The 23,913-nt window shown below is 48.3% G+C and overlaps 1 protein-coding gene across 5 annotated transcripts in view; it reads right to left on the reverse strand.

The window, feature by feature from the left end:
• LOC135907494 (calcium-activated chloride channel regulator 1-like) overlaps positions 1-23,913 on the reverse strand; it is a 158,352-nt gene that overhangs the window by 37,276 nt on the left and 97,163 nt on the right. For all 5 annotated transcript variants that reach the window (XM_065439194.2, XM_070520899.1, XM_065439193.2 and 2 more), the window contains one exon: positions 10,467-10,754. In XM_065439194.2, the coding sequence (XP_065295266.1) occupies positions 10,467-10,754 (288 nt within the window). The remainder of the gene's footprint in view (positions 1-10,466; positions 10,755-23,913) is intronic.

The raw sequence follows: 23,913 nt of genomic DNA on the forward strand, positions 1-23,913 counted from the left end.
CGCACATTTCGTTGCCGCGCCGAACGCTGCTTTGCTTGACGCTCACCGCGTCCAATGCGGGGCGCGTTGTCGCTGCCCTGTAGCCCATTGTCTTACACTCCTTGGCGGGTTGACGGGAACGCTGTCGCGTTCCACTCTTGAAGGCGAAGCAGTAATGCATGAGTTATTTCTTCGTCTAGCCGAACCATATATAGCCAAGCAACAGCAGTTCACCAGGCTAAACAGTGGTTCAACAACTAAAATAAAGGCTAGTATGCTTCGCATCCTGGGCTTAACCTTACCTAAGCCACAGCCAATCTTTTTTTGTAATGTCAAAAACCCGTTTTGCCGGCTTATAGTCTTGTGAAAACGATGAGTAACTTGCACGAATAGAATAAATCAAATACTTGAGTAATGTTCACTTCGCAATTGGCCCTCTTATTCGATATAAAAATTATAGTGACGCTAAAAACTCGTTCACTCAGTTGACGCTGTCATCCCACCATCGTGCTGTCGCGTTATCAACGGCGGCGCACTCAGTCTTTTGCGCGTAGAGCCTTAAAAAGTTACGATGAACGCGAAGTGTGTTTGGCTGCAAAAAGGGAAAGCCTAAGTGCACACGCCGTCCCACTGCAGTCTATTGGCAATGCAGCGGAGTGAGTGCAGGGCTAAGCTTTCCTGTCCTGGTACGCATTGTGAGCATTGCGCACATTAGCGTTCCTGCTGAACAGCTGAGTGCATGCAACATCGACACGATACGGTCTCACCTCTTGCAGCTTCTATGTGTGACGCCTGAGGGCCACTGGCGGCGGTCCTCCCTAGGACAGCGTCGCGAATAGCCTAACCTATATGAGCCAGGCTTACAAATAGCGCTGATTATCGTGTTGCTGTTGTGCTATATCAAACCTCTATGAATGACTAGACTTTGTTTGCCTATTCAAGAAACGGGAGGGGCCGGGGGAGACAGAGGGATGTCCATGTCCATAGGATTGTGGGCTTCCCCAAGTAGTTGGTCTATAGCCTTTCCCCTGAAATACCGATATACGCTGCATATAGTCATGTTAGGTTGCTGCATATTCCTGCTGCAATGGAGCAGTTTCTCGGGGTTCCAAGAGACATGCGCCAACGCGTCAACCCCACGTATCGTGGAAACGCCGTCCAGGTAGCTCGAGCACAACGTTATGTATTTCAAAGCGTCGCTTTAGGAAAGAAACTGCGCATTTTATGCGAAGCATATTACGAGGGCTCAACCCAGCTCCTCAGGCGCGGCGGTGTCGCCATGAAATCACGTGACACCGTGACTTCACGACAGAGGAGAAGTGGCTTTGGCTCAACTCTTGCAAGACGGGCTGCGTGGGAATCGAACCAGGGTCTCCGGAGTGTGGGACGGAGACGCTACCACTGAGCCACGAGTACGATGCTTCAAAGCGGTACAAAAGCGCCTCTAGTGAATGCGGTGTTGCCTTAGAAACGAGCTGTTTCTAAGGCGTGCGTCTCTTGCTCAGGCGCACACTTCGTTGCCGCGCCGAACGCTGCTTTGCTCGACGCTCACCGCGTCCAATGCGGGGCGCGTAGTCGCTGCCCTGTAGCCCATTGTCTTACACCCCTTGGCGGGTCGACGGGAACGCTGTCGCGTTCCACTCTTGAAGGCGAAGAAGTAATGCATGAGTTGTTTCTTCGTCTAGCCGAACCAATTATAGCCAAGCAACAGCAGTTCACCAGGCTAAACAGTGGTTCAACCACTAAAATAAAGGCTAGTATGCTTCGCATCCTGGGCTTAACCTTACCTAAGCCACAGCCATTTTTTTAAGTGATTATATTTATTTGGCTCTATCTCGAATTTTTGTGGTAGTCAGCGGCGTATAGTAGTCAAACCCTATGGAAAGATTGCGATGGAAGCGCGAGGTGTTATCGCGCAACCAAACTGCAGGACGCGTTCGTCGTCGGCGGCAAAATAATGTACCTCGTGGAGGCGTCCACATTCTTCTACAACCAATCTGAGCTGGAGTTCATGCCGCTGGATTGGTGCACACATGAAAGACCGGCGTATATGAATAGTCATCTCTTTAATACCGTTACGCATGTGTTGGTTAATGGCTCCATCCTTGATAAAATTATGCACTCCAACAACAAACGCTACATAAAACTATCGCTGCAGCAAAAAAATGCCTTCAAGAGCCCGAGTACTTTAAAGAGACATGAAACGATAAAGTCATATCATAAGAAGCCAAAAACTACTGTCACCAAGGACAACATAGGAAAAATTACTTGTCCCTAATAAATCAAATAAAAGATGATAAATTATTGGAAATGAAAGAGGATGAAAAAACAACTTGCCTCAGGTGGGGTACAATCCTACAACATTCGCACTACGTGTGCGATGCTCTACCAATTCAGATACCGTGGCGCCATTTCCCCATCCACTTTTTTGGGTACCTATGTTTCCTAGTAGAACCCTGGCAGTGTCTGCCACCGCCACCACTCACAAACCTTGGCGGTGGATGGAGAACATCCTTTCTGACGCAGGCGTCACGAGAACGTGATCTTTTTGGGTGAAGGCAACCGGTCAATAAACCCATACAAGCTAACGGAAGACATAAGAAGTGGTCTACCTGAAGTGAATGAAGAAACAGCTTTCCGCAGGTAAGGAACTATCCGAAAACCTTTGTATTACTTGCGCGATTATCTACCAATTCAGATACCACGGCGCTATTTCCCCACCCACTTTCTTGGGCATTTAGGTTTCCTAGAAGAACCCTGCGAGTGTCCGGCACCGCCGCCACTCACAAGCCTTGGCGGTGGACGTGGAACATCCTTTCTGACGCAGGCGTCACGAGAACGTGATCTTTTTGGGTGAAGGCAACCGGTCAATAAACCCACACGTGCTACCTGAACGCATGATAAGTGGACTACCTGCAGTGGATGAAGGAACAAGTTCCTGCAGGTAGGGAACGATCCCACAACCTTTGCATTAGGCGAAGGTTGTGGGATCCACTTTCTTGGGATACTCAAGAAAGTGGATGGGGAAACGGCGCCGCGGCAGCTCAATTGGCAGAGCATCGCCCGCGTCGGTGGGGCCAGAGGTTGGAGCAGACCGGCGGATTTGATGTTTGGTACTTTACGCCGTTGACATTTATGACAAGCTTTCACGTAGTGCACAGCAGATGAAAGTTGGTGCTCGCAGTAATATTTCTGTCGCGGGTGCGCTATTGTGAAGAAGAGTAATTGTCCGGCACAGGGGTCATTGTGACATGCCTGCAAAATTTCCTCACGCATTGCTCTAAGGGGGACAGTAAGCAACGTTTCGTGAATCGTTTCAGTTTCAGTTGCAGAGTAGGTTGCTCCGCAGGCAATACGATGTCAGTAATCATGGTAGCCAGCGTGAAATAACTTCGTCGGCCTCTAGAAGATACCAATTAATAGGAATAAGTTCTGTGTCCACATCCGGAACGAATCAACCGCATCAAGAAAAAGCAAATTTTGTTGAAAGTCTAAGGATGTCCACAGAGTCAAAGCACGTGGCAGGCAGTGAGCTTCGCTGTGTTTTTGTCCAGATCGATCGACGACGTTAATATCGTACTCCTAAAGGCGGAGGCTCTAATGAGCGAGGCGGTCTGATAGATTCCTGAGATTAGCAAGCCAACAAAGCAAATTGTGCTCACTAGCCACTTCAAGTGGCTGGCCATACAGGAGAATTGAAACTTACTGATGACCCAAACGATTACTAAACACTCCTTTTAAGTTGTCGAGTAGTTAACCTCTGCCTTTGTGCAACAACAGCTCGCGGAACGCAGTTACGCACTCGGTACCATCTCGCTATTGAACAAGAATGGCTTTGAGCCTGGCAACGCTGGTGTGTGTGTGAATTTTAATTTGAGGAGCATTGGCAAACTTCGCGAGCACCGGAGCGGCTTCAAGTCCTTTGCGTAAATCTGTAAACGCCTGTTCTTGCTCTTTCTTCTCCACGAAGAAACATCATGGCGTGTTATTCCTGGTATAAGTTCAATTATTTTTGTGAATTCTAAAAAAAGAACATGACGGCAGCAGAAGCCAAGGCTGAAAAACCGCTGAACAGCCTTCTTGTCTTGAGGCAGCTGGAATTGAACTGTACTGAACTCCTTATGGTCTCAACGAGTGCCCCGGGGCCTGACCCCGTGACCGATAAACTTGAGTCCCTGAACACCAAATCGACATTTTTCTAACTTGGTTGTGATATTTTTCTTCCTGATAACATTGTGAACACCCTTCAGCCACACCATCTGTTGCTCAAACATGCTTGAAAACGCAGTGACATCGTTCAGGTAGGCCAGGCACGTCCGCCACTTCAGTTCCCCGAGTCGTGGTGGCTGCAAAGAGGCCGAATGGGAAAACTTTGAATTCACATAGCCCCACAGGAGTCACGAATGCAGTGTTCTCGCGCCGACGCTTGTAGACTTTGAGGTATCGCTACCCTTACTTATGGTCTAACGAGGTTAAGAATTGGCCATGAAGTAGATACTCCATTCCGTCGTAAATCCGAGACAGGAGGGCAACATTGCATTTGGTGAATTTGTTAAGCCGTCTGCAGTCGACGCAGGTGTCCTTTGTTATTAGAATGAGGGAAGACGCCCACGGAATAGCCGAAGGGCGAATCGCGTGTTTATTCACTATTTCTTTACTTTCGCGTTAAGTCACCTCGCGTTCCATTGGCGACATGTGGTATGGATACTGACGAACACGGCGTGCTGCCTCCTTCGTGAAAATACGGAGTTTCGAAACGGAGTCCCGCTGCACCGGATTCTGTGAAGAAGCAATCAAAGACTTCGCTCACCTGTCCTAACAGGCGCTCCTTCGGTAGCACCGGCAAGCATGCATTAATGAGAAGGCGGCTGCTCAGGCTGGTAGCAGTTGTCATGCCCGGTGATATGACTTCTAATATAACGACGTCATTGAGGTCAACGAATTATTTGAAGAACACTCCAGCTGTGATTGAGGGACGTGCTGAAACTCGTTGTTGAAGTTCGCCAACAGAACTATCGATTGCTTCCTCGGCAGCTGAAGAATGCTTCGAGCTTACAAGATGAATCAGCAGCCAAGTATTTGACTCGGCAATGTCCCCATATTCGTCGAATGCGCTGCTGGCTACAAGGGCTAACGCGCTACTTCTTGGCGGTAACGTGTTGTTCTCGACGATGCGCAAGGCATTCTTATGACTGTCGTAATTGCTCCTTTCCATGGCGGGCACCGTAGAAAACGCAACCAGCAACTTGCAGAAATGCATGATGGCTCCATTAGCCTGCAGTAAGACCATACCAAGAATCTGGTGTAAAACAACTAGACAGGATAAAAAAAATCTCCGACGTACGTAAAGCTGCGAATATTCATTCGTGCAGTACATCTGCCCAGGGGATTTAAAAGGTGGTCTCCTTCGGTATGAATCTGTGACCCTAATCCACTGGGTAGATTTATTTCTTTAGCTTACAAGCAACATCGGTACTCCTAGCCAAGGTGCTCCAGTGTCGGTTAATGGTGCTATTTCTTCTTCGTCTACGGTTACTGGAATATCAAACATTACCACTTCTCTTGCGGTACTTGACTGTGTCTCCAGTATACTTTGCTGTCGTCGTTGTCGTAATGAAGGCTCTTCAGTTCAGTGCACTTCATATCAGTGACCTCGCCTGCTGAGTTCGCTGGCCTCTGTTTTCCCTGTCAGCAGGGCTGAGCGAGCGGGGCCTTGGAGAGCCACTAGAGAAGGCTGCGCTTTACCGCAGGCATCGACCAGGTGACGACGAACGGTGTTCATGCCGCCGGTAGTCGAACGAACTACGACTGTTCGCGGAGAAGTTCTCCATCTCTACGAGTCGCGAAAGAGGTGCTTTTGGAGAGAACTCAAGGATACGTACTTCGCGCTAGGAACCCGCTCTGTAAATATTTCCGGCATCCCCACAGCGATAACAAAATTGCCTGTGGTCCGTTGTTCGCCGGACGTCACTGTTCCTCAGTCGTGTTTCAGCAGAGGACGGCGGGTTGTGAGGCACGAAGCCTACTTCCATTTGTTTAGTGGGGTGTGCGAAGGCAGAGGTATTGTACAATGCAGGAAGCTGCTGTGGCGTCTCATACCGTTCAGGAAATAGGGCGGCGTGCCTGATTTCAGTGCAAGCCATTTCAGCCATGGAAAGTTGCAATACGGATGGGTTGGCTGCCCTCAACTTCTGGATTTCTTTTTTGATCCTTGATATCTTCCTGTAGTGTACTGATGACGTTGCCGAGAGCAACGGCAGCGAGGTTACTTGAAACCATGACGTCGATATAAAATCTGGCATGCTGTTGAAGCAATTTTTTATGGTTGCGGCTTTGGCGAGAAAGGCCGTGAATGTTGCCTGAGGGTTACAAATGAGGCCAGCAAAAACGCCTTGCTTGACACCTCGCATTAGGTGACACACTTTCTTCTATTCAAACGCAGATGCGTCCACAAGTCAGTCTGAAGAGCTGAGTCATGTCTTACACATAAGTGGAAAAACTCTCATTCGGGCTTTGAACCCTCGCCTGAAGCGCCGATTCGGTTTACCCTTTCAGTGAGCACTGGAATGGGCATTGAGAAACTACCGACGAGATTCATCTCACGGTATCAACGTCGCCTAATGGTTCTCGAACCACGTCGTCGTTGAATCCTCGAGAACAAAATTCACACTGCGAAGCTTGCACCCTTGATTCCAGTCGTTAGTTGGCGAGACGCCCGAAGTTGTCAAGGCAAACGTTCGCCTCTTCAAAGCATCGCCATGATATGAATCCCGCGTCCGGGATTGACGATGCACTGTTCTTCAGTGGTAACCATGGAAGGTGGTGGATACATTGTCGTCGCACACTCAGCTAGCAGACCATGCCGTGGCTGGAGTCCATGAAGGTGACAGCTGGTACGTGCGTGTAAAGGCTCAGTGTCTGCCAACTACTCGCCAGACCTGTGCAGAGGGTATGCTCCAACGATCTACGTACCCAGCACCTCCATCAGAAAAAAGTCATGAAGTGAACAACCGAGGCCTTCGCAAGACGGTGTGTTTTGAGTGCTGGTTGACACTTTGAAACCGCGTGTACCACTACGCAATTCGTCATTCTCGTTCAAGGGCTGGCGGCCACAGGTGCCTGACTATCTCGCGCCAGTATTTCAGTTCCAAACTATCTACTAGGACTTTGTGCAGTTTACAATTTCTAAAATAGTTAACAAATCATTGTTCATGAGTAAGACATTCTGCCGCCGCGAAAGCTATGCAACAGTCACCAAGAAGATTACATTTTTTTAACACAATGTACATCACACAAAATAACATATACATGCACAGAAAGATAAAAACAGTTTACTTATCATCCTTATACGACGTACGTTTTTTTTTTTTCGTTTACCATTTTGAGCTTACCATTTAGCACGCGTTTGCCTGTCACCAGTTATTGTTTTTTTTTCGGGGTGTATGCACGTGAATGTTTTCATGTCTCGTGGAAGGCTTTCTGAAATATGTTAAACACTGACGCCCAGAGCGAAGAAAAATCGCTCCTGGATTTATCGGTGGTTGACTGGAAGCTAGATTATATGTACACGAGGGCCTCACCCATCACACTGTTCCGCCACACAGCTGACGGGTCCTTCATGTTTTCCTCTGCATTTTTTAGACTGGCAACTACATCATTTAGAAACTAACGTCGTAATTACTCCTGTATGCAAAGAGGCATTGCGCGAAACTAACAGATAACCTGCGTAACATTACGTCAGATACGAGTTTGGGCAACTACCCCTACTCCCAGGGCTGCGATAAAGCCTTCTAGGCGGTGTATTTGTAGCTTACAGAGAACAAGTATGAAGTCGATATTTGTGGGAGTCACATAGTCGGCAACAAATTGTTTACGACAGATAACTCGTAATGTGCTTCACCTTTTCTCCAAATTCATGGTTTAAGCCATGTGTAGTTGCTTCAGGACCGCGGCAACGTATCGGCACATATAATGTCCGTATATAACGCTTTCGCGGCCCATTGCTAAATGGCTTATCTCAATTTCATTCACCCGTTCGAATATAACTCCTACCTGTCAAGCGATTTATTGATGCCACCTTGCACTGAACTCACGGAAAAACCAGCTCTCATCATGCGCCCAGCAACAGGCCAGACGCGCATCTTCTTCGTTGCATGGGCCTCGGGAGATACGCTGAGCCGTCCTGGTGACTCATTGGGCATGTAAAATGGCTGTCACAGTACGGCTTAACTCGGGTGAAATGGAGAGTGTCGCGACCACGTTGCTTAGGTGGTATGACTGTTTCGCCAGCTACGTAGCTGACAGGGGAGGTGTGGTGTATCATGCGGTATCGACGTTCCTAGCGCAGAAGACATTGGGAAGTATGGCCAAGGCTGTTACGCGGTGTACTCAACCACACAAGGAAGTAAGCTGGTAAAAGATACGTCTACAGATTCTTGTCATGTCACTGCTTCTGGCGACAATGAGCTGCGGCTATAAGGGAGCAAGCCAGCTGGCGATAACCTTCTACGTATCTCGTCGCATCAGACACCGTTGTAGGCATTAGGAAATGTGTGGCAGGTGGTGAGCAAGAGGTCTACTGTGCTCTACTGTCCTTCTGCGTACAAAATGAAAAATGGCGGAAACTAATTGGCAGTTTGTGTAGACGGGTTAAATGTAATCGTAAAGAATACCCCCAAAAAATGCCTCAGTGCGTGTGGGCAAAGGCGACATGAATAGTCAACATGCCACGTAGTGGGCGACTAAGGGCCTAAGTGTGCGAAAGCATTCCTTTAAGGGTGGCTAAGAATGGGGTGAACAGCGTTGCTTGCCGCGAGAAGAGTTTAGATCGCTTCCGAAAGGAGCACATTACCTTATTCCTTGAGTAGCCTGCGCTGAGAATTCGCGAGACTAGCAGTTCCTGCCTGCCGAACGATAACAACTAATTCCCTTGACTAGGCCACTGCCGACGACGTAAGGGCAAAACCAAACGACGACGCGGACCGATGAGGGACCGCTTCGAGCATGCGAAGAAGAGTCTGGTTTGAGGGCCGTGTCGACATCCTGTTAGAGCACGTGTGTATGCGTTGGGACGGCTATATCAATAGGCGGTGCACCTGTTCCGCTGAAGAAAGGACGGCCCCGCTGCGGGCGCGACAGAAGCTCTATATCAACTATTAAGAAAGGGGCTGACAGATGGAATAGCACACTGTGGTATAAAGTTTGTAAACAGGGATAAGGTGTCTCAGAGGTGCCTAAGGTGCCTGAGGCCAGCCTTTCTGAGCACCTTATCCCTGTTTACAAACTTTATGTCAACTCTTGGCATTGTTGGTTATCGTAGCTGTTAAAAAGGTAGGCCGACATAATAGGCTACAAACCAGGGTGATGCATAGGATCGCTAAATCTTCGCCAAGTGTTCAGTTGGCGTAGCATAAAGCAAGGGCAGCCATGTCCAGTTAAAAACGGGCTCTCCTTTCGCGCACAGCAACGGATCAGAACGCATCTTCTGTGTTCCAGCATGCATATATCTTAAATTCCACCCAAACATTCAATGGTGTTCACCAAAATTAATTACGTGGCAGCCATAGTTGTCATGGGACAGTGGCGTAAATTGTAGGCTTCCAAAAGCACACAAAGTCTAAAGCTTTGGATCATTTGTATGAGTGCTTTTTTGGAAAGGTTTTAATTGAACTGCACATTTTACTCCTTGATACCACGTGAGACAAAACTGCACAACGCATGCATGAAGTACCGCGGGACCACACGATATAGTTATCTTGCAATATCGTGATTAGTAGGCGCTTCCTACAATTCTGCATGGGCAGAAAGGAAAATAAACGTTTCGGAATATTTGCTAAACAAAAAATAACGTGTACACTGCAGGGGATAGGAACAATGGTTCTTGACCTTCATGCATGTATATTCGCTTCTGCCAAGAGAGCGCGCTTGATATAAGGCCTCTAATCAGAGAGAAAACGCGGATATATTAATGTTTAATTAGCAGCAAATACACCGAACACTAGCAATTCCTACTACCGGACTAGTTGGTAAATGGCTTTTAGAAATGGTTTTAGGCGCAAATGTGATCTAATGTGACTCACCCGTAAATGTTGGCATGCCTGTTGATATAAAAATGAAGCATCGGGAAAAATAAAAATGAATTCCTAGTGCCTCTCCGTATCTTTTATTCTGTTGCCGTGCTTTACTTTTTGCGACTAAAACCATTTCTGAAAGCCGAACTCTAGCATCATTACGCCTCACATTGCCTCGAACATGCCCAACTCACCTTCAGCTTGGGCTACAAGTGGATACTGTGTGCTTCATTTGAATCTATCTGCACACGAAAAGAACAGGCATCTAGATTTATCGAACTTTTCTAGTGGCACCGAGAGCTTGTCTGACTATAGATTTTTCCCTCTGGCGAAAACACTGCACAAAGGCTTTGAAGCAACTGGGCATCCAATACCGTTCATGTTGCATGGTGTAATCGTAGGTAACATGATACTGACCGACTGATGATATGTGCGCTCGTGCGCGTGACTGTTGGCGCCTTCAACGTCGGTTCTCACTGCGTTCCCAAGGGGATCTGTAAAGAAGTAGCTTTGCCCTTTCGTTTCTGCAGCCAGTTTCTCAAGCCTATCTTCGGCATTATCACCCATCGCCATAGTTACAACTTTGACCTTTGACGCCAACAGCTGCGGCCAGACGTCTTCTATGGAGGGGTACTCATTCTCCATGCCATCGGTGAAAAGCACAATTACTGCGCCTTCCGGAGACTCGCTGGAAGTATTCAGAACCTGGGCATAAGAAACATTATGCAGATTTCATGCACAGTGGGAATCGATGTAAGCGAAGCTTTTCGTGCTGGATGCTGTGATTGACGATAATTAGCAATGGTTTGTACATATACATCCCTCTATCTCAGTGTTCAGTTATGACAGGAATGAACCTAATTGGCTGAGTACTTCACCGTGTAATTGCTTAGTTTACGCTTCACTCACTGCGTGAAAGGTGCATTACCTGTGTGGCGTATGGAGTATCTTTTTAACGGGGCCTCCAAAAGATCAAATTTACAAATTTGGCACAGAAAAATTGACTGCACTAAGAGGAACAAACCTGGGGAAACGCGATCTCGTGCGGCAGCTCAAAGCGGTTCAAATGTCGCACCGAAGTGTGCCGCGCACCGTGGCGTTTAAAAATGGCGGTCGGAGGCCGGTTTGTTCATTGTTGTCGCTTGCGGTTTTCTTCGTTATGGCGTGGTCTTTATTTTTTGCTTGTGTATGTGGTAAGTTAACGATTTGTACTAAAAGATCATTTATTATTAAAAAGAAAACGAGACATTCACTCAATTGTCGCCATTGCCACAAAGGAATCCCATACGGGTTCCTCGAAAGAAAAGCATCGTAGTTGATGAAAAATTTGTCCTGGTCCGGGGCTCCAATCCGAAATCATCGTCCTTCTAGGGCAGCCGAGTTACCATCTGGGCTAACCAGGTGGCTAGCAGATGCCAGGGCGAAACCGAATTTGTTAACAAATCGAAGTCAAGAGTTTGACGTAATAGTCCTTTGCGGAAAAGAACTATTACGTAAAACTGTTGCTTTTGCTTACGTGGTCGTGGTCGCCTCTGTTCGGGGTTTTAAAAATATCACTTACCGCGATGATGACACGGTCGTCCACAAAATAGAGCAGAAAGAGAACATTAGAAGTAATCGGTCTTCTGAGCAAACGTATTCATGGACGAACACAGAACACCAATGAGTCGCTCACCCAACTCATCTGGTGCCGCTGCCCTAAGAAAAATTTGTCAGTGCTTACACGTTGAAAACAGCAACTAACAATGCTGTAGCCTACTACAATGACGGTAATAGCTCTTCGGTAAAGCTCATCTGGAGGCTCATGGAATATTTCTACGTCTGTTTGGTAGTATTGCCCTCTACAAGATAGACGAAGAGCCTGTTGACAGGGCAGAATTCCATTACTCTGCTGACAGGACGACGGATAAAAAGGAACACTAACTACTGCGTTGGAAAGACTTGCGGGAGAGTCAGCAATGAAACGTATTTTCCTAGGGCAATTGGAGCATCCACAAGGAGCATTCGAACATGAAACTTCATTTTTCCTGAATTGCAATTTTCCTTAATTTTTGAAATTTAATCTGCCTTTCCTCTGAAAATATTTGTCCCATTCCAGTGACACTTTGTACATGTGCACTACAACCAGTTATAAATATTCCGAACTAAAAAAATCTCTGATGATATGAATGATAACACTGGAAAAATTTACACTGCAAAGAACCCCTCTTGTGGCTTTGCGCAAGCAGAGATATATATTTTTGGGTAGGAACCCCAAAGTGGATATGATATTTTTTTAGATCAGATGTAATCTAGGACTGCTTAGAATAACCGTGTGTAATATGATCACATTCCTCTGCGTGGTTGCACAGAAAAGGTACATCAAATTATTAAATACACTACAATTTTGGGAGTGGGCCACAGGAAAGGTTAACCATCTGACACAAAGTGCCTTGTATTGTACCTACGAGCATATTTTGTAAGCGCGTGAAATTTGATGCGAATATATGTAGCCGTGTCTAAAACATTATCTTAAAACGAACATGTACCATTTACCCTACCATACCTTCATAAGGCGCTATGTTCTTATACTACACATACTTGCTTTTCTCCACCTATGCATGACTTTGTAAGCGCGAAGAGAACATTTGATCTTTTTATTGTTTTACAATATAAGGATGGGTAACAACTGTATAATCTCTCTCAGCTGTACAATTTGTGGGGACGAGGGACTTGTGGAGCTTTCTTGAAGCTTTTCCATTCGTAGCATTCCTTATATAGTGAGTCAGTCAAAAATTTGACTTCTAGCAAGAACATCTCTTTCCAAGTTGATGGCGAGAATGTGCAGCTGAAGCTAATTTTTTGCGCAGCACATAGCTGCCATCTTGTGTAAGGTAGCAAAGGACCCATTGTTCGTGATACCAATAGGCGCATCACTAAAGAATATTCGACAAGCTCGCCCACTTTCCCCGTTTTTCACATGCCATAGGGTGTAGTAAGGTGTTACACCATGACAAGAAAGCTTAAGCACCAGTAACAGGGCAATAGCAATCAGTATGGGGTAGGTTAACAGCCGACTAGTAAGGATGAAAAACACCAAACCTATAACTAACGAACCAAAACGAAAGCATGCGGTAAGCCGCAGTAAGGGTCTGTAAATATGTGCATCTCTCTCCTCATAATTCTCACGCATGCGTAAATAAATGTACGCCCTGTGATGGCGTACTAGCTATGGCGATGCGCTGCTAAGCTTGAGGACGTGGGGTAGAATCCCGACCCCGTCAGCCGCGTTTCAATGGGGGCGAAATGCCAAAACCATCCGTATACCGTGCATTTGGGGCACGGTAAAGAAACCCGGGTGATAAACATTAAGCCGCAGTCCCTCACTGCGCCGCGCCTGATAATCACATCACGGTTTTGGCATTTAAGGTCCCAGAAAGATCAATATAAATAAACAACGCATACTACATCAGCATAACCCTTACACACATCATTACAGTGCATAACACGTTCCGCAGCACCCTGGGCCGCTATTTTGTAGCGATGCCTTATGCCTTATTCTATGCTATTCTTATCATCCACCATACACGGCCGTCCGATCCCGTTGATAATGTGGGCAGACCGTCGCTCTGACCACTGGCCAAGCGCGAAAAGCGTGAAAAAGCATAGAATCGGAAAAGGCATCACTACAAAATACCGGCCCTGACCGCCATATAATGCTACGCATATGTAGGAGTTTTCCTTCAGGGACGTACCGCCTAACTTTTTCTGAATGTTTGCATGATTATAAATATACTTCCTCGATAAGTTTTTTCGGCCGCTACAATTTATGTAAATGTGGCGTGCTGTATGCAGCAAATAGCGTCCTAAGCTCAACTTCTCTTGCTACTCTGTGAATAAAAACGGGAAACGAATTTTAACATGAAAGAAGAATACATGACGTGAGTACAAAATCACATAGGAAATAGATAAAGAAGAGGAAGCTCCTAAATTCTGAGATGAGGATCACAGCTGCTCCATATACACGGGGAAACCTAAATGTCCCACCTTTTACGCTTAACATTTTGAAGTAATACTTCTATACTTAGACAGATGTCTATACTCTCACATTTTCTGTATGGGGTATTACTGGCGTGGTATGTACCACTTAGTTCGCCAGTACGTCCGGTCCTGCCTCATATGCCAACGACGCAGGACGCCACCTCAACAAGCCACAGGCCCCTTGCAATCTTTACCATGCCCAGCGCACGCGTTCGACCGCGTCGGCATTGACCTATACGGTCCGCTTCCCAACACCCCAAGCGGCAACCGCTGAGTTATTGTTGCTATCGACCACCCCACGCGGTACGCCGAAACTTCAGCCATAGCATCTGCACAGCAAAAGAGGTCGCCACCTTATTTCCTTCAAAACCTCATTTTACGCCATGGAGCACCTCGAGAATTACTAAGCGACCGCGGCTGCTTTTTTTTTCTCAGACGTCATTGCAGCATTGCTAAAGGAGTGTCACATCATTCACCGCACTACCACGGCATATCATCCTCAAACTAATGGGATGACAGAGCGTTCCAACCTCACCCTTGGCGACACGTCGGCCATGTATGTTTCCTCTGACCACTTGAATTGGGATCGCATTCTGCCTTTCGTCACCTACGCTTACAATACCGCCACGCAAAGTACCACTGGGTTCTCCCCTTTCTTTCTCCTTTGTGGACACGAACCTTCATACACTATGGACTGATTCTGCCTTACCGATCAGATGTTTCGGAGTGCACGACTGTTTCTGGTGCGGCTGCTTATGCTGAAGAATGTCACCAGCTCGCTCGTTTGTTCACATCCCAGGACCAGTAACGCCAAAAGCATGGCCCCGATTCATCTAATGCGGCTACGTGCTTTGCTCCTGGCCCGCTGGTCTGGTTGTGGGTGCCCTCTACTCCTCTAGGCCTTTGCTCTAAGCTGCTCTCCAAGTACCACGGTCCTTTTCGGGTACTCAAACAAGCATCCGCGTTCAACAACCTCATCGACCCAACGGAAGCGCCTTCCCACCAGCGTCGTCGCGGTCACGAAATTGCCCACGTCTCCCGGCCCAAGCTGTGCCATGACCCCCGTGTGTTTTCCTGTCCTTAGGTCGCCAAGATGGCTGCTCTTTCGGTGGGGAGTGATTGTACTCAAGGCACTGGGCAGTGGGCATGGTGGTAGTGAAAGAGAAGAAGATGACGATGAGTGCTTGCTATGCCATTTCGCTATAGCGCCGACCTGGTTAAGCCTACTGCTGCAACCTAGAACTAGTGCTGCTGGGCAAACACCCACGTTGCAATATATATATATATATATATATATATATATATATATATATATATATATATATATATATATATATATATATATATATATATATATTGCGACGAATTGTATTGTCGTTCACAACGATGTGGAACGCTAGGTAAAGGCACTGCAAGGGCTGTCCGTAGCACGGGGCTCACCCGCGATCAAGCTATGCTCCTTCCTCTACCTCGTCAGTCGGCACGTACACAGGGGCGCGTCTACTTCATTACAATGCCCCGGAGCAAAGCGTACCCATCCTGGCGACTCAGGGTGCGAAGAAGATGAGTGGGTCGTAATAGGGTGTCAGGCGGTTGGCGTGTACAGTGCTCACGGAATGAAATAGGACACGGAGCATTTAGCAGAACCCATTTAGTAGTGCAAAGTACGCGATAGCACCATGTCATGTCGCTAGGAACTTGGTCACCAAACGTGACGAGGGCTCCGATGTAAGCGTACGCGCCAAAATTACGTCGATGTGACACGAACTACAGCCGGTTGAAACAAAGATATGCGCATTACTTAGCCCTAAATTGACGCGTTTCATTCCGTGAGCACTGTACTGTCTCTCGGCCGCCACGACGCAGGTCTGGTGACACTTTCAGCCGCTCGACAATGTAGCTGAGGGGTGAAGTGGCCTCGATGATACGGTACGGCCCGTGATAATGCGCCAGGAGTTCAGAAGAAAGTCCAGGAACGTGGGCTTGTATCCAAAGCCACACAAGTGAACCAGGAGCAAAGTTGTGCGGTGGTTGATGAGATGGTCATGTCTTGTCTTTTGACATGCTTGTGTCTCACTAGTCAGGACACGTGCCAGCTGACGGCAATCTTCAGAATATTTGGCAACTTCGGAAAACGGAGTATACTGTGTAGCGTCAGATTGGTACGGCAGTATGGTGTCCAATGGGCATGAAGGCTCACGGCCATACATAAGGAAAAAGGGGGAGAAGCTGGTGGTGGCTTGCGTCGCGGTGTTGTATGCGAACGCAACAAAATGGTGTACGGTGTCCCAGTTGGAGTGATCGGATCAAATGTACATCCGCAACATGTCGCCAAGAGTGCGATTGAACCATTCGGTAAAACCGTTGGTTTGGGGATGGTACGCGGTACATTTGCGTTGAATTATCCTGCACTCAGCGAGGAGGAACGTTACTAGACTAGCTTCCGTTCTAAATTTCGCCGCCCGCGCGCTTACAGCCGCTGTCGCCATTTCTGTGACAGCCGCCAGAGGGCAACGCTGTTCCATCGGGCTCCACTGCAGACGCCTCGTCACAGCCTTTAGCTCGTGCGGACGGGCCGTGGGCGCGTGTTTCACGCTCGCTGGCGTTCTCCCTTGTCCCAATTAGTGATACCAAGAGAAAGCGGTATCCACCTACAGCAATAAGATTTATCGCGCCAGTTCGTTAATACTGAAAGAAGGGTAAACTGCACGAAAGGAAGAAACGCATACAGCGAAGCGCACAAGCTGCGTTTCTAAATGTCGTGTGTTTCTTCCTGTCGTCTTAATGTTTCGCGCAGTTTAGGCTCACGAGCTTGAATATCTGGCCAAAGTGCGTGATTGTAGGATGATATTCATCCCCACCGAAGCTTCTCACCACGCCAAAGAAGCGCTACAAAAAGAAAGATGAGGTCGGTCTTTGTACACACAAGCCACAATAAAAAAAGTCGGATTTTTCATTCCGTGAAGTTGCTTAATCAGTGAAGCTAAAACTTGTGGCCCCTGTGTTTATCACTGGGTTAATCCCGAGGGTTCAATAAAGTATTTATCAATTATGAGGTTGCGCACACAATCGGCTGCGAGAGAGAACGACGTCACTGACAGTATACCCGCAGTCCACAGTGGTCCCTTGCGTTAGATGTCTCGAGTTTGCTCGGCGGCGTGGTTAGCAACCTTCGCCTGCGATTTGCCGCTTGTGATTCTTTGAAATTAAGTTTCTTCGAAATTAAATCTTTCAGCTACGTAAGACCATGAGCGGCTCATACTCCCTTAAGCAATGGCTCATACCCCCGTAAACGCGGCCTTCCCATTACGACGACAGAAGTGAAGTGAAATTCTACGCTGGAAAGATGAACGGCCACACAGCCAGCTGTGGAAGACGATGACGAACGCGGGAGCAGTGGCACGAGCGCGTGCCGTTGATTTCGCAGAGTGTTCCCGGTCGGCACGATGAATGGCTGTTTCACGCCGAGCGAAGCGTCGCATTGCTGGGAGCACAGAAAAAATGGTGCGCCGAACTGTTGATATCGCTCCGATAGCGGCCTATTCAGCCAGGTACGCAGCACGTCGGCATCGTCTGCTGATATTCTTAAAAAACTCGACGAAGGCTACAGTTCCATGGATGACATGCTTGCTAAAATTCGCTGTTAACAACGAACCACAGAATCCACAAACGCTGCACCGCTTGCTTAGACCGGCCCGCCCACGTAGCCGGCTAGTGAGGAAGTGAAGCTGGGCGCGACTGCAGCGCTACGAAAGCGCGAGCGGGTGGCGGTTCCACCCAACGGCGCCGAGTTTTAAAACTGAAGCTAGCCTAGTAACGTTGGCGAGGAGGGCTTGGACGCCCTCTGACAGGAAGACATGGCCTCTATCACTCAGTAATTCTCGGGGAGCACCGTGGCGAAGAATCAAACTGCGAAGGATGAAGCAAACAACGTCACAGGCGGTCGCTGCTGGCAGAGCTGCAGTCTCAGCGTCGCGAGTAAGGTGGTCTACGCCGACAATAATCCACCGATTTCCACACCCGCCACATGGAAGCGGGCCGTAGAGGTCGATGCCGACGCGGTCGAAAGGACGAGATGGGCACGGTAGCGACTGCAACGGTCCAGTTAAACGCTGGGTAGGTGTCTTGCCCTGTTGGCATGTAATAGAAGACTGAATGTACTTTTGCACAAAGTTGTACATACCTTGCCAATAATAGCGTTGGCGCAACCGTGTGTAAGTTTTGAGGACGCCGGCATGAGCGCTGAGGGGATCAGCGTGAAAAGACGCGCAGATGTCAGAGCGCATACGACGAGGTATAACAAGGAGCCATTTCCGACCGTCGGGCATGTAGTTGCGGCGATATAGAATGTTGTCCCACAAGGAAAAGTGGGTTGCTTGGAGACGCAGTGCTCGTGTCGAAGGGGCGTCAGACGGCGCGGCAAGGTAGTCAAGTAGCATTAGAAGTGTTGGGTCCTTGCACTGGTCTGTGAGCATGTCAGTGATGGCCAACGGTGACAGTGTGGACGAGGAAGGTGACAAAAACGCCATACCAGGCGTCAGTTGGGAGCGAGGGAGCGAATAAGTGTCGGAGTGCTTGCGACCGGAGCGGTACATGACGCGGATGTCGTACTCTTGCAAGCGAAGCGCCCAACGTCCCAAGCGTCCCGACGTGTCTTTCAAGGAAGAAAGCCAACAAAGGACATGGTGGTCAGTAACTACGGCGAAAGAACGACCGTAAATGTATGGGCGAAACTTGCTTAGTGCCCAGATGATCTTTAGACACTCCTTTTCTATGACGGAGTAATTTAATTCTGCTTTCTTTAGAGTACGGCTCGCATAGGCGGCGACGTATTCATCATAGCCAGCTTTCCGTTGCGCTAAGACCGCGCCAAGGCCAACTCCGCTGGCGTCAGTATGAATTGCGTGGGAGCATCAGGATCGTAGCGGCGAAGAATCGGTGGTGAGGTCAACAAGTGGCGCAACTCCTGAAATGCTGGATCACATTAAGGTGACCACGCTGCTATGCCGTTACTGGCGGAAAGTAAACTTGTCAAGGGCGCCATGATGGATGCGAAATTGCGTACGAGGCGACAAAAATAGGAACATAAGCCAGTAAAACTTCTGAGGGTTTTGATAGACATGGGCTTTGGGAAGTCTGCAATGGCGCGGAGCTTGTCTGGAACCGGGAGGACGCCGTCTTTCGACATAACGTGACCCAAAATGGTTAGCTTACTCGCAGCAAAACGGCACTTTTTGAGGTTAAGCTGTAGGCCGGCAGATGTGAGACAGCTCAGAATCTCATGCAGGCGAGAGAGGTGTGTCGGAAAATTGGTTGAGAAGACGACGATGTCGTCGAGGTAACATAAACAGGTCTTCCATTTGTGGCCGCAAAGGATGGTGTCGATCATACGGTCGAAAGTAGCAGGTGCGTTACACATCCCGAAGGGCATGACGTTAAACTCGTAGAGGCCATCGGGTGTTACAAAGGCGGTTTTCGGATGGTCAGGTTCGGCCATAGGAACTTGGCAGTATCCAGAGCGCAGATCCAAGGAAATGAAATATTCTGCGCCTTGTAAACAGTCGAGAGCGTCAACGATCCGAGGCAGTGGATAAGCGTCTTTTCTCGTTATCTTGTTTAGGCGTCCGTAGTCGACACAAAAGCGAATGGAGCCATCTTTTTTTGTTACCAATACAACAGGTGAAGACAGGGACTTTGAGAGGGACGGATTACTCTGTTTAGGCATATCGTCCACTTGCTCTGTGATGATTCGGCACTCTTCAGCGGAGACACGATACGGGCGCTGTCGCTACGGGTAGTGGGAACCGGTGTCGATGGTGTGAGGAACACCTGTGGCACGGCCCAATGATGTCTGATGACAGTCGAAAGCAGAGGCAAACTTGTGAAGGAGAGTGACAAGTTGGCGGGGATGAGATGGGGAAAGAGCAGGCTTGATGGCGTTGTCAAAACCCACCAAAGGTGATAAATCTGAGACCGAAGTGATGGCGTCAATGTGACGGAGGAAGCCGGTAGGAATATCGAGATCGTCAAAGTAGTCGACAGCCTGGAAGTATCCTACGGTCTGTCCACGCAGAAGGCTGATCGGCTATTGGCAGTAGTTGCTTACCAGAATCACCGTTGACCCAGATGTTATAGTAAGCACGGCAAATGGAAGAACAATGCCTTTCCGCTGAGGAAACAAATCGGACGGCGTGAACACTACAGTGGCGTCAGATGCGGCATCATACGACAGGACAACAGCCATCGACGACTCAGGGGGTATGGTTGTGCCGTCATCAACAATGAGTTTGTCGGCAAAGTGATGAGAGCTGGTCAGCAGTGATTCACATAGTGGTAAAAGCGACACTTCTGCACGCGAAGAGTCAATGACAGCATAATGACGAGACAGGAAATCCCAGCCAAGGATGACGTCGTGAGAGCACGATGGTAGCACGAAACACTCGATTATGTAGGGAACGTCGTTGATGACGACACGGTCCGTGCATACAGCTGAAGGGTGCATTCGCTGCGAGGTGGCAGTGGCGAGCGCCAGGCCAGAGGGAGCTGTAGTCACTTTTCGTAATTTGCGAGAAAGGTTCTCGTGAATGACGGGAACGGTATCTCCGGTATCGACTAGTGCCACTGCGGGTACTCCCTCTTCAAAAAGGGTAATAACATTTTGCGGCGAAGAATGAGTCCTTGAAAACGTCGATGTATTGCAGTTCTTGCCTCGGAACTGCACCAGTCAGTTTCCCTCTTCAGTGGGAGCTCGACGACGCAGGGGTGAAATCGAACGGCGACGAGGGGAAGGGGAACGCTGAGTTGAGTATCAAGACGTCGCGGTGAAAATGGGGGCGTGGCGGCGTATTGCGACGCGTAGCTGGGCGTGTCAAAGGTGGTACAGCTAGTTGGGGCGCGTCGGCGGCAAAAGTGAGCCACATGTCCAGCAATGCCGCAGGCGAAGCAGATAGGCCGGTCCGTCTATAGTGCGCCACGTCTTGCTGGGACGAAAAGACTGTGGTGACTATCGGGCAATTGATTTGATTCCGTTGCCATGGATATGGGCAAGAACCTTGTCAAGCTGCAAAAAAGCAGCTTTTAGTTCTTGTCTTAGTGTTCATTTTTTTGTAATTGAATGAATGCTAAATAAAGATTGATTGATTGATTGATTGATTGATTGATTGATTGATTGATTGATTGATTGATTGATTGATTGATTGATTGAACCTGGATGCACGAGGGATGAAAATGGAGCTGTCGGCGCTGGTGGCCGTGGAACCACGGCTGCATAACTGAATGGGAGCAACGTAGGATGAGTGGAAAACGCGGTATGGGACAGCGGCACACTCATAGGATTGGATGAGGTGAGGGGGGGGGGGGGGGGTCGTAGGAGCTCCAGGAAGTGCTTCGGATATCTAAGTCCGGACGGTGTGCTGCAGCATTGGAGGCAAAGCTGCCGTGGGTGTGTCGCCGTGAGGCAGCAGCGAGAGCTACCTGGCCACCTCTTCACGGATAAAATCTTTGACATGCTGTGAGAGGGTCGAGTTGGTCATGTCGGGAGAAAGAGTGATGCTCGAGACGGAATCGGCGTTCTGAATGTTCTGGCACGTGATGGAACGTTGGCGGCGCAGCTCCTCAAAGCGCTGGCAGAGGCTAATGAGGACGGATACGCTAACAGACACTTTAGCTTCTGACTTTGATTCCTTCCAAGCATTTGGTCTACATGATAACGTTGACACATTAGTCTATGCATTTGAGCGCATCGTAAAACTACGGATTGGTAATTTTGTTCCCCTCAAGACAAAAAAGAGAAATCCTAAGATTCCATGGATAAATCGCAGCATACTGTACATATCACATTGCCGTCTTCGCGTATTGAAAAAAGGCATGTAATCCTGACGATATCATTCCTTTTAACACTGCTAAGAAAGAACTACGTATCAAAATGAAAACAGCTAAAAACATTTATTTTCAAGTTGAACTAGCACACTTACTACATTCGAAGCAGCGCAAATTCTGGACTTTTATCACACCAACTAAAACTGCTGCAGTTTCCTAGATTACACGGCTATTTTTCTGATCCCTCCGATATAGCTAGTGTTTTTGATGTTTACTTCCAGTCAGTGTTCACGTTTGACAACAGCTCTCTCCCGGTTATCACAAATACTATCATCATCATCACCATCATCAACGGTGGGCTTGGGGACCATGTGTAGCGGTGATGATCACGGGCCAGATGATGGGCGCACGTATCCGAGCTCGAGCGTATGTTCGAATTCTTGCCTCTGAGCCATCTAGTAACGGTCCGGAGCAAGGCGATGAGGACTTGCAAGAACTGGTACCCCATAAACCCCAATGTGATGGGTTACGTCATGCACGGCGTCTTCAAAACAAGGCACACGGAAAAGATCTGTAAACTCTTCGAGAAATGAAGAACACGGTGGGGAGGCTTTGGCATGTGCTTGTACGCGCCGCAAGAGTGGCAAACGTGATGTGACGCCTTCAACCGGTAGGTTAGTCTCGGAATCCAGGAGACGGTTACGGTGGAAATCGACCACAATCTTAAAATGCCAGAGTAAATCCACAAGAATATTTGCCACACGCTTCGCGCTATCAAAGCGATCCATCTTTGTATTCTTCGCAAGCCGATGTCAAGGGCGACAGTCTTTTTTTCCGTCGGCCCATATGTTCGTACTGTTCACGGCGGTAACACGTGGGCTTGTGAGGCGTCGGCGGTGGTCGTCCATCGTAGGAGGGATTACGCACCCCTCTGCCCCAGTGTCCATGAGATAACACATCTTATTGAAGGTGGGTGATGTGAAATAAGCGGCTGGTGTTGGGCAGGAAGACGCCTGGAGACAACTGATCCACCTAAATGAAAATCTACGATCTATCAAGCGAGGCCTTATAGCGTTCCGATGTCTCTTGTTCGTTCACTCATCCAGAGAACGTGCCGCGTCGGAGATTTCGCGTTGGCGTATACTTTATTCTGTCTCTAGCCGTCCTCTCGCACCAGCATTACACCGCCACCTAGCGGTCCTTGTGCCAATGCGGTGCATGTGACACTCGCTGTGGTACCGTACGGAACTTCATAACGCGTTTCTTAAGCAACTCTGAGCAGACTGCTTCTAACTGGGCACCCCTCCTAATTTATTACGCTAGATAAATGGCCTTTTCATCAAAAACTATTAGACTTCATGCATCAAACCTTCACAAAAAAACTTAGTGTTATCCATAAAGGCATAACTTTAAACCACGCAAACTTCGGTGAACCTAGAAACACAAAAATCTCCCCAAACCTCTCCAATTTCCAGCACGTCAGGTCATCGCCTGGGTCAAATGCAGGTGTCGACAGTTCCAAATGATAACTTACACCTTAGATGCTCTAGGACACTCCTAGGGCCCTATAACGTAAAACTATTCCAATATATTTCTATTCCAATCTCCTGACGTCAGATTTGCGTAACCACCGACGCAAGCACCGGGCGGTCACCCGCAGGGTTGTCTGAACAGACCAGTCAAACGCTCTCATCGTTCATAGGAAGTCACTTTTGTTTGCTTGAAAAACGAATAACATCGCCCACACTGAGCGGCTTGTCGTATCTAATTGGCTGACAAGAGGCGAGGAGAACGCTCAAGTGGAGAGGGATTTACTGGGGCAGAGCCAGTGCACTGAAAATCGATAACCGGATGAAGAGGGTGGTGCTGGCGTCTCCGAGTGGTCGGCTTTCCCTTACTTAGCTTGTTGTGGCTTGTCGAAAATCACGGCGCCATGCAACGGAAGCTTAAGAATCACGCTAAAACTGACCCTCAGCAAAGAAGAGTTGGCAGAATTAGGTGGTAAACGTGCCGAAAGGGCTCGAAA

The sequence above is a fragment of the Dermacentor albipictus genome, chromosome 6 (genome assembly GCF_038994185.2).
Source record: "Dermacentor albipictus isolate Rhodes 1998 colony chromosome 6, USDA_Dalb.pri_finalv2, whole genome shotgun sequence".
NCBI lineage: Eukaryota > Metazoa > Arthropoda > Arachnida > Ixodida > Ixodidae > Dermacentor > Dermacentor albipictus.